Source organism: Lycorma delicatula, chromosome 7 (assembly GCF_047948215.1).
Source record: "Lycorma delicatula isolate Av1 chromosome 7, ASM4794821v1, whole genome shotgun sequence".
Classification (NCBI taxonomy): Eukaryota; Metazoa; Arthropoda; class Insecta; order Hemiptera; family Fulgoridae; genus Lycorma; species Lycorma delicatula.
Window position 1 is genome coordinate 118781443 of NC_134461.1, and position 14196 is coordinate 118795638.

Sequence of the window (14196 nt, forward strand, 5' to 3'; positions counted from 1 at the left end):
GAAAACGTTCTGTGTCGTAACAATCAGCTGTTTTATTCGTTATTTAGTGGGGTGGTTTTTGTTTTGGTATCTCGAAAGTATGAAAGCAAATTTGAAATTGTTTAATATTGTACATCTGCTTCGTGTATCTAAAGTAAATGTAAGTAAGGTGAAATAACTTTAGAAACTATTATTTAATTTAGTGAACATTGAGTTTATAAATTGTTATAATTTTTAAGGTTAAGTTTTGCATATGATTTTAACTGTTGACATTTACAATTTGAATCATTCATCTTGCAAATATTTTATATATTTTTTTAACTTTAGGTTTCTATTAATGGAACATCGCATCAATGTTATACCAGTCGACCAGATTTAGAAAAGAAACGTGCAGAATTAATGGCTAGAGGGCTACCAAAACAGAAGCCTATACCAGGTGTAAATAATATACTACTTGTAGCTTCTGGCAAAGGTGGTGTAGGGAAATCTACCACTGCTGGTAAGACAGGAGTTTTCATTTTATCTATATCTGAATAATATGTACTCATTGTTAGACTTTAGATATCATTTAAATTGTTCACAGTTCTTTTCTTATTTAATGTGTATAACAAACAAAAGACAAGTTTATCTTTCACTTCTGAAAGAGTCAGCATCCCTTTTATTTTTTCTAGCCTGTCATGCTAATGTGCAATATTATATATGGATTAGTGAAGAAGGGAATAAATAATAACTTAGTTTCACATTTTTCCTAGTTATACTTATATTTAGAATAACTAGGCTATTTTTAGGTATGATTTGTGTCTCATGTTAGATTCCCTACAACTGTTTGGTGTGTTGTACCATTTATTTTAAGTATGAAAAGGTTTCCTTTATTTTAATTTCTTTTTTATTATTATTATTAAATAATAGCTTTCTCTCATTTTCCTCTCTCTCTCTTTTCCTGTTTAGCCTCCGGTAACTATCGTTCAGATAATTCTTCAGAGGATGAATGAGGATGATATGTAATGAGTGTAAATGAAGTGTAGTCTTGTACATTCTCAGTTCGACCATTCCTGAGATGTGTGGTTAATTGAAACCCAACCACCAAAGAACACCGGTATCCACGATCTAGAATTCAAATCCGTGTGTAAAAATATCTGGCTTTACTAGGATTTGAACGCTGGAACTCTCGACTTCCAAATCAGCTGATTTGGGAAGACGCGTTCACCACTAGACCAACCCGGTGGGTTTCCTCTCATTTTCCTGGAAAGCTTGATCAGGCAAGAAACTTAGTTCAGTTGCTTTGAGCTTATAAGGTCAAAGTAGATGCATACATAGCATCATTAATTATGTGGCTGGATATTTTTCAGCTACTAATAGTAAACACTTCCATATCTTAAATTAAATGGAGGGTTTCCTTTGTCAGCTAGCCTAATTCATCTGATGATGCATAGTTGGCTAGGAACGCAGAGGGTGGTGTAGCGACCGGACACGCTACGAGGCGGGATCTTCTCCGTGTATGGGGGGGGGGTCGAGATGATGATGCATAGTTGACATCATTATTATCGCTGCTTTTCCTTGTGTCTAATTCTTTACATTGTGTTGATGCATTACTTTAAGTAAAGTCTCTATTAAATTTAAACATCCTTATCTTAGCTTGATGAATTAAAAAAATATATTAAAGGATCTTAGCAACATATCAAAGTGAAAGTCCAAATTAAGAAGGATTTTTTTATATTTTAAAATGTTTTATCAGAAAGACATTCTTTAATTTTTATTTATTAATATTCTCATTTTGCAGTAAACTTGGCGACTGCTATGGCTACATTACAACCGAAATTAGAAATTGGTCTACTAGATGCTGATGTTTTTGGACCATCAATACCATTAATGATGAATGTAAATGAATCACCACTTTTGACTGAAGGTTACAAACTTTTTAGATTATAAGGTGAAATATACTACATTTAGATTATACTGAATGTATCAAAACATATGGTACTTTTAATTTTATGTTTACTAAGTTAGCTAAGACCATTGTTTCAGCAAAAATTGTGACCATTATTTTTCAAAATTTGATTTAGTGTATAGTTATGTGAATTGTATGTATAGGTATTTTAAGTATGTTTAATGTTCAAATCTATTAAGATGTGTTTTTCTTTTATTTATGTGTACAGTATAAAGGTTGTTGCCTGTGTAAGTGAAATTATGATTTTTTTCTAACACAAATCTGTGGTGGTAGAAAATGTTGACTGTGTTGCTGTAGAGAACTTTTTATTGTTCATTGTATCTTTGTTTAAAACTACACCCTATTTGACTAACGTAGACCATTATGCAGTTTTAATGTATATATTGCAGGGCATTGTGTTTATTTGGTAATTGTGTTCGATGAAGTGATTTTTTTCGGTTTTTTTTTCTGAAGCGTACATTGTATCCAAATTTTTCCTTTAATTTGTGAGCTATTCTTTTATAATCTTTATTTATGTTAATTAGATGATTTTTTTTATTTATTGTGTGTAGGAGTATGATGTTTTATCTGTTTATGGGTGGTAGGTATTTTACAGCAATATACTTACTTCTCTGTGACCTACAGATAATATTGGTATATTTAGTAGTATGTGTATCATACTTCTAAAAGCAGGTCATTTGTTTGAGGCTAAATGGATTGATGTTATGAGTCAGAGTGTCTGTCATTGTTGGTTATCTCAATATAAATTTTAAATGAAAAAATTGTAGTAAATTATAAAGAAAAAATTGTATTTTAAAATTTGGTTCAGTTTATTACAGAAGTTTATAATTTTAAATAATTCTTATTACTAATGTGGCAAAAATGTCACAAATTATATTTCCAATACTTGTGCATGGGATCTCACATTATTTGTTGGTATCTTGCATTACAGAAAATTAAATGTTGTAGATTAACGTATATGTAATGTTAGGGATTATCTTGGCCTTATCACAATTATTTTAATTATGCTCATAGTAATGACAGTACTGTAATTATCAGTACTTATATGCCACCAGTGTATAACAGTTTCTTTGAATCGTGCTTTAGTAATATTTTATTCATTTTTAATTTTTTCATGATTTGTTTTACATCACCAAGAGACTAAAACAATTTATTCATAAATTATAATAATTTTTCTTGCTCTGTAAAACTTATTTTTCATTGTTATATAGAGTGACTGAAAAAAATAATAATAGTAGTACTTAAGCACTTCTACAAACTGGTTGATCTCACCTTAAAATATACGTTCATAATATTTAATGTTCTTTTATTTAAATAACAAAATTTAATGTTCTGAATATATAAATACTCACACATTAAGTGCTTTACAAATGTGTTTTATTTATTTTTATTATTAATAATTTCCAGTTTTTTTAATTCTTGTTCTTTTCAACATTATGAACCCAGTTTTAGTTTAAAAAAATTACTCAGAATAATGATCCTAAGTTTTTATCAGTTTCATGCATATTTGCAATAAATATATGGGTGAAGTAAAAATAAGAGAAACTAGAACTTAAGTATTTTAAAAATAAAATAACCATGTAATATTTTTAAAATATATGAGGGTCAGATTATTCTTTTCGTGTTCATCATATTTGAAAATTTACTATCTTTATACTAGGTTGAATGTTCTGAAAAACTTTTATAGATCTGGAAGTTAATTGTTGTTACATTACAATTGTTTTTGCATCTATTTGTATCAATGTAATTATTTCTGATGGAAAACAGTGGTATTATTAAAGTAATTTTTACTAATTTTTCTTTTATTACAATAATATATTTATAATCACATTGTATGTATTATTTTCAGATGACTTGATGGTTCCATTATTAAACTATGGTGTTAAATGGTAAGTTGCTGTATATTTTTAACAAAATTCTTATTTTTACTGTAGCTGTAAGAATAGGATCTGTAATCAAACATATTGCAATAGTCAGCTATATCACGTATTCTGTTACTTATCTTTTTTTAAATATATTTATTAATATCTAACTGAATTATCAACATATAATAATACTTTCCTCGCTTCTTAATTTTATAAAGTACGAACTTTAAAACTGTCATCATTTGAGACATTTGGCATGGGAAAAGTTCCATAGGCAACCTGCAACATTTCTAACAGTGAATCAACGATTCATAATTTAGTTTTAAGTTGATTTGTGTTATTTGTAAATAAATAAAAATTATATGGATTTTAAATATACTAAAATTTTGATTCCATTTTTTATTTTTTAGCAGGCTACTTCCAAAGGAGGGGACTACTGTATATTAAAATTTAAATTGGTATTAAAAATAGATGTTATGACAGTTGCACATTATTATAGTATTAGTGAAAGAAATAAATAAATTAGCTTATTTGGAAGATTTTTATGGATTAGATATGAAAAATCTTTTCAAGGACATGATAGAAATGTTGCTTATTAATAAACACTACTTCTTTATTTAGTTGAGGTTACATATACATGCTGTATATACCTGAACAATGTTCAGGTATTTTGTTAAACTAGAAGATCCTCAACACTTTAAACTATTTTCTTATGATTATTTCTCAATTTCAGAAAAAGTTAATTAAACAGTGCTATTTGTCTTGATATCTGTTTTAAATGAAGTATCAGAAATAAACCTAACTATTTAAGTTTTACTACTCCTAAATTCTAAAATGAATTATTGTGTTTCATACATTTCTCATTCTTTTTGTTATTTCTATACTTCTTATTTGCAGAAGTAAGCAAAACATTATGGATAAATTGTTTTTTAACTTTTCATTATATACACCAGTTTGGAAAGTATCATTGTCAGTGTTTTAAAGAAAAGTTTTAAATTAAAATATGGAATATGTGATATTTTTAATCTTAACTCTTCAATTATTAGTAATTCAATGAACTGTAAAAGTAACCTGGCAAAAGTAACTTTGGATACTCGATTCTAGAATCACTCACATATTAGCCATGGTAAGCATCATCACTTTCATAATCCAGGTTAAAATCCAACTGATACTAAATTACTTTTAATTCAAATGCTTATGTTAAAAATGTATTACTTTTAATTAAAATGTTTTTTGTAAAAAATGTATTACGGTAGTGTTTTATTAGAGGCAATCAGCCTGATACTGGATAAGACTAAATGTGAAAGTTAACTTTGTAACCTCACCTTTTTTTTTTTTTAGAAAGAAAAGCTGCCTATTCTCAAAATAATAATAATCCAGGTAATTGAAAGAATGTTTGACCATTTTCATGGATATTTTAATTATCTTTTACAGTAAAAATGTTGATATAAAATTAATTTTTTTAAATTTTTACTAAAAAACAAAATTGAAACCACTTTCCAATATCTTACAATCTCATACATGATGTGTGTCTAAAATTGATACATTATTATTTCAGTATTTTTACAAGCTGTTTATTTTTCTTCACAGTTACCATGCTTTTTCCAAGCACTTTATGTAAAATAACAAGCTTTTTTAACTCCAAAAATAACATCTTCTGCCTGGGATTTCAACCAGTCTTAGAGTTGCCATTTCCCATTTTTAACCTCAAGTTATTCAACTACCCTTAGTATAATGCGATTTATCAACTCTTCAGAATAAGTGATTATCTCAGCTCCGAGTTCATCATTTGAAGTGAATTAAGTCCATTGAGCCATTTCTTCAGGTTCGGGAAGAGAATTTAAAGAAATAATGGATTATTTTTGCTTTCTTTCTTGTACATTTTCACCTGCTCCCACCCACTATTATGGCCTCTCATATGTAATGGTAAATCCATGTTTCATCCGCTGTTAAAAAAGGTAAAAAAAATTCTGTGGAATCACATTAAATTAAGTCTAGATACCCTTGAGAAGTGATCAGTCAAATGATGTGTTTTCAGTCAACTGTTAACAAATTTGGCACCCATTGAGCAGAAAGCTTTTTCACGTCCAAAACATTGTGTAAAATGTTTGGACATGGTTTATTGAGATGAGTCCAACGTGAGATGAGGCAATCATTTAATATGACATTGTGAATTTTTGTGAAGAATTCATCCGTCATAGTAGTTTTTGGATGTTCCAAGCACTATCATCATCATCTTGAATGGATATACGACCACATTTAAATTCAGCAGCCCATTTTATTACCCTCAAAAATGATAGGGAAGCCTCCTCTAAAGTGAAATCTAATTCTTGTATGTCCATCAAGGTTAAACTTTTAAAACAATGTACTTTATTACAGCTCAAACTTCAATTTTATCGTTGCCAGAAAATATCAAAACTTTGTTTACTAGATTGCCACAAACAATCAACTAAAAGCTCGCTTCTGAAACTTTTCAGCATGCCGTCTAAAGAATCATATTTGAGAAATGGATATCATTTGATCATATTTGTGCCATCTGTGTATTAGATGAACTTTCTGAACATCCCTGGTAGAATCTATTTTATAAGCAGTATTGCAGTAGTCTAATTTGTCATTAGTGATTCTATACATTGTCTGTATAAATTGCCTGAAAATTTCATTAAGTTTTACTCTGGATTGCTTAGAGATAGATGTAACGTTTAAACAGACTTTACTGTTAGTTGGCATGTTTATTATTGCAGCCATTGTTATTCACTGACAAAAAACCTAATCTTCCTGATGGACTGGCAGCCAGTTTTTTTCAGCTAAATAAAAATTATTATCTGTATATCTTATTAAATTATCCTTTGTGAATTTTACAGAATGTAATCCTATTGCTTCCTGACAGCCTTATCTCACTTTACATAAACAGTATGTTGCAGAATGTAATATTTTTAATCATGTAATATTTCCATATTACATGGTTTTAATTCTGACTTTCAGTGCATTTGTAAAAAAAGATATGTATATTTACTTCACTGCCAAAATACTTAGTTGTACAATTTTCTTACATCAGTCTTTCTTAGTTGTAAGTTATTTTATTTTTGCAGTATGTCAATGGGATTTCTAGTCACAGAGCGATCAGCTGTTATGTGGAGAGGGTTAATGGTAATGAGTGCCCTTGAAAAATTAATGAGGAAAGTTCACTGGGGTAATATTGACTGTCTTGTTATAGATACACCACCTGGTACTGGTGATACTCATTTGTCATTAATTCAGAATCTACCAATTACTGGTATGTAAAAATTTATTTTATACAAAGCATCCTAATTATCAATGGTTTTTATAATTTTGTTTTTTATTTGCAGTCATTAAGCTAAGTATTCAGGTGCACAAAATCATTAAGATCAAATTATTTGTTAGTGTTCATTAATATCATTATGCAATCTATGATTCTGCAAATACATTCAGATCTGTTAGGAAATAGCTTACTAGTAAAATCCAATGACTTATTGGATTCTACATATAGTTTATTACTTAGCATGGTGTAATTCAACAATTTGGACTTTTTATTTAACATTTTTATTTAATTTTATTAAATTATTAGATTATTATTAAATTAATTAGATTTTATTTAACATTATTATTAATTTTCATTAGATGTTGTATTTTACAGGTTATTCTTTTTCTATTGAATTAAATTATGTGGAAATCTATTATTTGAATAAAAATGCTAAAAGATTTCTCATCCTGAATAATTGTTTTATGTGATATTTAACAAACCAAATGGTTTTATTGGTAATATATTTATTTAAAACTTGTAGTTATAAAGCCCTTTTGTATTATTGTTATTGAAATCAGTTGAATACTTATGAATTATCTCACATTTTTAGGGTTAAATAGAAAATAACAGAGACAATATTTTAGTTCACTTTTTGCTTTGCAATCTGTAAATAGAAAATAATTCTCAAATATGTGATGTATTCACAATTTTCTAGTTAAGATTTCAATACTGTAATCAATATGTTCAACTTGTTAGTAGATATTTTGGGAAACACAAATATTTTTAAACTGCATTATTTATTTCCTGCATTATTATCTGCCTATTTTAATTCTTCTTGGTTAAGTGATCCAGTATATTCATCAAATAGAAAATTGAGTAACTGTGCACAAATATTGTCATATGTATTTCAAAGAAACCTTAAATATTTTGTGTTGAATTCAATAAGCCTAATTTAAGTTAAAAATCTTTAATACAAGATTTGTTTGGGTGCAATAACAGAACGATTGTGAGTGAACTGGCATGTACATCAGACACTTGGCAGTCATACCCAAGAATAACAAGTATACCATATAGAATTTTTTAACCAAATATACTGCTGCACCTGAGCAATCCAAACCGCTGGAATGCAGCTGATATTTAGAAGGATTGAAAAAATAATGAAACTTATTAAAAAATAATTTTTAAATATTTTTTTGTTAATAACGATTCATATAATTTTTTTTAGGAGTAGTTCTAGTAACAACACCTCAACAAGCAGCTTTACAAGTTGTTAGACGTGGTATTACAATGTTAAAAAAATTAAATATTCCTATTGTTGGGATTATTGAAAATATGAGTAACATTACATGTCCAAACTGTAAAACTTCAATTTCATTATTTGGTAGTGGAACACATCAATTAGCAAAGGAACATGGTATGACTTAATCACTAGATTTTTACTTCTCTTTAGTATTATAAATTAATTGCTTACTTCAAGTCATAATTAATATAATTTGAGTAATTTGTTACATTTTTGCTCTTGATAATCGATAATGAAAATTTTTTATATCTCTTTAAAGAAAAAACCAAACAAAGTATACCTAAAATTCATACCACAATATTTCCAGTTGCTGTTTCAGTCACCTTCAGCGACTGTGTTATTGTTCTCATTGTCGCATCAGCTGATGTTATTGGTAGTGGAATTTTTGTATTTAAGCAAATACATATTTAGAATATAGTCAAAAAAAGTGTGTTGGATTTAAATTTTGTCTGTTGATTTAGTATAACAGTTTTTATATTAAAATCAAGACACATACATAAATGTTTTATATAAACAACTTATGTTCTACATAGAAAATATATATTTTTGTTAAAGTTGGCTTGGCTGTTTTAAAAACTGGATAAACTTTAACAACTATTTTAATTAATTAGTTTTTGTGTAATGCTGGCAATAAATTGCCTGAAATTTTAGTGTTTTGTAAATAATGATGAATCCACAACTTTATTATACAAATTGGTAATTTATTAATCTTGCATTTTGATATGTTGACAGGTGGTTTTTATTAATTATCGCTATTTACATATGAATAATTTGTAAAAATAATAATTTAAAAATATAAACAAATCCAAGTATTGTATGGAATTTTAATAACTTACCATCTGTTCTCATCTTCCATTTGCTGATATTATGCTATATTTTTTTCACCTTCAACCGACACCAGGTTATGAACAGCATTGGTGCCAGAAACTTAGGTACCCCAAAGAGTGACTTAAGCATTTTGAGATAAGTTTGAAAAGTTCTATACTTAGTAAATTAGGTTTGGTTTATCACTTAAAAAGGTGATAATTTTAAATTTGAGTACACAACATATTTTGTTGAATTGTTGAGCACTAAGTACTATTCAAATTTTTCAATAGATTAGTACATTACTGTATTGTCTAAAACAGATAATATATTACATAGAGATTTAAAATACTTATTGTACTGTAAAATTTTTCATTTTTAAATTTAAGACCATATTGTCTAACATATCTGCAACAGCAAGAAGAGCGGACAAACTGAAACATAAGTTACTGTAACTCTCTTCTCAACAAAATTGCCAATAGTGAATTAGACTCAATAAAGTATTTGAGAGTGACAAAGTACAATTCCATTTTTTAAATATTTTCACAAAATATCAGATTCTTATCCACATAATTTAAATAACCCTCATCAGTTATTTGAGGAACGACTTATGATGAGAAAATTGGTGTATGGTGTGGTGTGCTCTGACTGGTATTAGTATTGTGAAGCCAGTATTTTTGGATACAGATGTTAATGTAAGTGTATCTCAGAATTTTCAAATAATGGTATAATTAATTGACTGTTGGTAGAACTTATTGCTTCTTTTAACATGTTAATGTGGAGGATGTTAAAGAATTAAGAATTAGTATTAAAAAGCTGAACAATATAAATAGAAGAAAAAGTTACATTGTTAAAATAAAGATAATTAATTGAATAATAAAGTTACAAAAAACTACTGTAATATTTCTCCCTATTTTATATAAAACTTTTATTTTATCACCCTGATAGAAGACCAGTAAATAAGCTGTAATAGGTTTTTACTCATACTTATTATCAATAATTTTTTTATTATTGTAATTTTTTATTTTTTAAATTAAGTACTAGCAGACCCAACAATGCTTTGCTATTGCTAGATTTGAGTATATATATGTATAGATTAATGAACACAATTGAAATTTTGATAAAACATTAAATAACTGAGCATTACAGAACTTTTACCTTTTTCAATTTTCTCTTTCTCCCTTTTCCCACGCCTAAATTAGTCCTTTTATATATATAGATTGTGCTTTGTTTGCTCGTTTTGTAAATAACTTGACACCGGCGCCACCTAGCAGAGGTTATTCCTTTCCATGTAACATATATTCTGAATATGAGCCAAATCTGACCATAAATACAATTTTTCAAAATATTTCGACCCTAGCACCACCTAGCAGGTTTTTGCAAAAATATTTCTTTTCACATAACAGGTCCAAACTAATTCAGAATCCTTGCGGGTGTGGGCACAACAGCTCACCAAAGTTTCATCACAATCAGATGAATGGTATAGGAATGCATATGGGACAAACAAACATTCAATTGTATGTGTGTGTATGTATATATATATATATATATATATATATGCTTGGTTTTTAGATACCACAGTATCTACTGTGTGATCATTGTTAACAGTCGAAACTTCCATCAAGTTTTAGATTTAAATGAATTTTGTTGTTTGAAGGTTTTGAATGTATTTTTTTCTATTTTAGAATTTGTATTTCAATAAACATAAGTTTTTATTTTGTAGTATTGATATTGATAATCAATAAAATAAGAGCGTGTACTATGTTCAAATATTTTTTCTTTTTAATTATTAATATATTATTTCTTTTATTTGTACTATAAATTTTCTCTTTTTAGGAATTGAAGTTTTGCAAGATATTCCATTAGATTCTGATATAACAAATAGTGGTGATAGTGGTAAACCAATAGTTGTAGCTGAGCCTGATAGTTCACAGGTAATTTTTTATTAATAAGATTAATAAAAAGATTGTTATTTTTGTTACTTGTTTTTTTTTCTATTTAAGTCATAATAATTATCAATAAAATTAAATAGTGGGACAATGGAACCAAAAAATGAATTTATATAAATTAAAAATAATAATAATTTAAATGAATTTTTAGAAGCTTAAGTTCATACTTTTAACACAAGTCATGCCTTAAGATTTAATAAAAAATATGTGTTTCTTGACAATGAACTCGCCACATAAGTTTAAAGTGAGTGAAAGGTGGAAATGAAATTTTGAAGCGTGAAGAATGCCATGCCTGACCAGGATTCAAACCCGAGAACTCTAGATGAAAGGCCAAGACGTTACTACTCCACCATGGAAAACAGTGAATTTATTATATCTTTATTTTAGTGTAAAATTGTATTGTACTGTGAGCAATTATTTAATATTTTTGTTAATACTTTTCCAGAGTTCTACCCCACCAAATTTGATGCAAGTTTTTTTGTAAATCCTACTGACCTATATTATGAGCACAAAAAAACAAACGTAATCATTCACTACCTTCGTAATAATAAGGCTGTAAAGTTTGGGCCAAAAGGGAATGGACATGCATCATTGCTAAAGATATCACAAATTATTTAATCCATATCTCTGGGTTAAATTGCTAATTTTTAATAGACAGAAAAATCAAAATAAAACTATTTTCTGAAGTTTTCTCACTATATAGCTAGCTAACTGTTACTAAACTTGATATAGGTTAAAACTTGACATCAAAATTAAGCAACTATCATAAGTTTAATAAGGTTTATAATAAAAAAAAGTTCAGTTTAGCAGTTAGCAGCAAACTTTAACAAGTGTCTTATTAAGTTTTGAAATGATTTCTAATATGTACAACTGGTAAATATTTATAGCATCACGTGCTGTGTGTAATGGCGATCAGAAATTGTTTATGAAACAAACAGTTTTAAGTTTATTTTTTCATAATAATTAACTGAATAATAGTTTTTTCATACATTAAATTTTTAGTTGATATTTTAACAACTGGCATCAAAACTTGCATAAAAGTTTAAAATAACTGAAAATGAACATCTATCTGGTTACTACCTAGAAACCATACAATAATGGAACTTGGTAAAAGTACATGTATGTAGTGATGGGCTGGGCAGTGTACTTAGCTTTATCACAAGCATTTCCACATCAAGGAGTTAAGTAGAGATAAGTTTTTCAGGAATCAGCGTGAATCATGGAATGTGTAAATCTATTTCCAATTATTTCAGTTAGTAATTTATTAACGTTCATTAAATGAATTGACATAATTAGTACAACTGATGCCATCTTAATACGAATATAAGTTTTGAAAAAATAGCGGAAAGAAGGAAATAAATATCCTAATAAATCTAAGAAAACCAGTTACTTCAGAAAAAATGCAAAATTTTGAAACCAAGAGGGAGAATGTATTTGAAAATGTAACTCATCGTATTCAGTTATTAATAATATTATAAGAAAAAAAAACATACATTTAGATGTAAGTAATGCCATCAAAATAAGAAATCATGCCAAAAACAAATTTTAATGAAATGGAATAAACTCTTAACCTGGCATATGTTTTTTAATCAGATTTTAGCTAAGGTATTGACAGTATTTCAGATATTAAAGCAACAATGATATGAAACTGAGAAAATAGTATTGCGAATATCAGCAAAATGTGGTTTCATTGATTTAAAAGATTACCCAACACTAAACTGCTAGATAATGCTGCAAATGCAGATGTTTCAGTACTAATCTAACATGTTAGTTAAAGTGATATGAGAAGACAACTTATTTGGCATTCAACTGTTTATCTACATGCCTTCAACTTAAAGTACAGAAATAATTTAATTTTACCTAAAATATACATTGATGGAGTATCTTCCAATTGGAAGAAAAATATGGGCTATGTGATCCTAATAGTTCAATACACACTTTATTTCCAGCAAGTCCAATTAAAGTAGTAACCAAATTAAAGTGATCAGCTGTAACTTTATACATAATTTTAACTGAACTCAGTATGTAACTTATGTTATCATTAAGCAATTCATTGTTTATAGAGCATTTATGAAACAAAGACTACAAATTGTTATAACAATGTATGGTAGATTACTATTAAATAATTATTTACTTTTAATTTTAAAAGTATTGTTCAATAATTAAAGGTAACTGACAACAGTGGAAAAACTATTTTAAAATGAGTCAATAACAGAAAATATCAACTATTCGAAAAGAATTTCCATTAATATAACCTCTCTTTGTGAACTGAAAAATTTCACAAATGCAAAATTCAAATTTTGTATTGTGAGTTTGGTATTGTCCAATTCATTATCCATAAACTGAATTTCCAAAAAAAAATGTTCAAGGTGGGTGCCGAGAGCCGAGCAGTGAACTGAAAATCATAGACATCCGAATTCACCTTAAGATCCATTTTTAATATAAGATGATGCTTTTTTACATCACATAATTGTGATGAAACTGGTTGTCATCAGTTTGAGCCAGAATGGAAACATTGTAGTTCATTAGCCAATAAAAGTGATGCAGATGGTGTTTTGGGACTATAAAGGCCTAAGTTATTGTGATTATTTTTATGAATCATGTTACATTCATGTTAAGCTAAAAAAAATAAAATGAAACTTTTCATGGTACCGAGTTCAGTCAGTAATTAGCTGATTCGGCAATTCTTTATTACTGGAATAAGGAAGCTCACAGAAAGATGGCACATCTCACTAATAGTTTCATTGTAAACAATCGTTTTTCTGCAGTCATTTGTATCTAATTATAGTATTAATAATACTATTCAAATAATACTAATAATACTGTTCAAATTTAATTTATTTATCTTTTGCAGGCATTATCTTACATCCAGTTAGCAGAAAAGGTAGCAGATTTTTTAAGGAAACAATCAAAATTAGAAACTTGAAACTGAATCTTTTTGTAGATTAAATCAAATCATTTCAACACACCTATTCTTATATTTCATCACTAGTGCATATATATATATATATATATTTTATTTTTCTTTTGTATATAAATACAAATTAAAATCAACAGTTTTACAATTTACTTTTACTTTTTTTCTAAAC

At 27.8% G+C, this 14196-nt stretch overlaps 1 protein-coding gene across 2 annotated transcripts; it reads left to right on the forward strand.

Annotated features, from left to right (window-relative positions):
* The first annotated feature begins 7 nt into the window (after positions 1-7).
* Nubpl (NUBP iron-sulfur cluster assembly factor, mitochondrial) lies at positions 8-14123 on the forward strand. Of its 2 annotated transcripts, XM_075372300.1 has the most exons (8): positions 8-139; positions 307-478; positions 1760-1885; positions 3777-3816; positions 6882-7066; positions 8280-8468; positions 10995-11092; positions 13962-14121. In XM_075372300.1, the coding sequence occupies exons 1-8, from the start codon at positions 80-82 to the stop codon at positions 14031-14033; spliced, it is 942 nt and encodes a 313-aa protein (XP_075228415.1). In that variant the 5' UTR covers positions 8-79; the 3' UTR covers positions 14034-14121. The 2 variants fall into 2 exon arrangements, with proteins under 2 accessions (XP_075228415.1, XP_075228416.1); XM_075372301.1 differs by lacking the exon at positions 1760-1885 and having other exon boundaries at positions 13962-14123.
* The last annotated feature ends 73 nt before the right edge of the window (positions 14124-14196 follow it).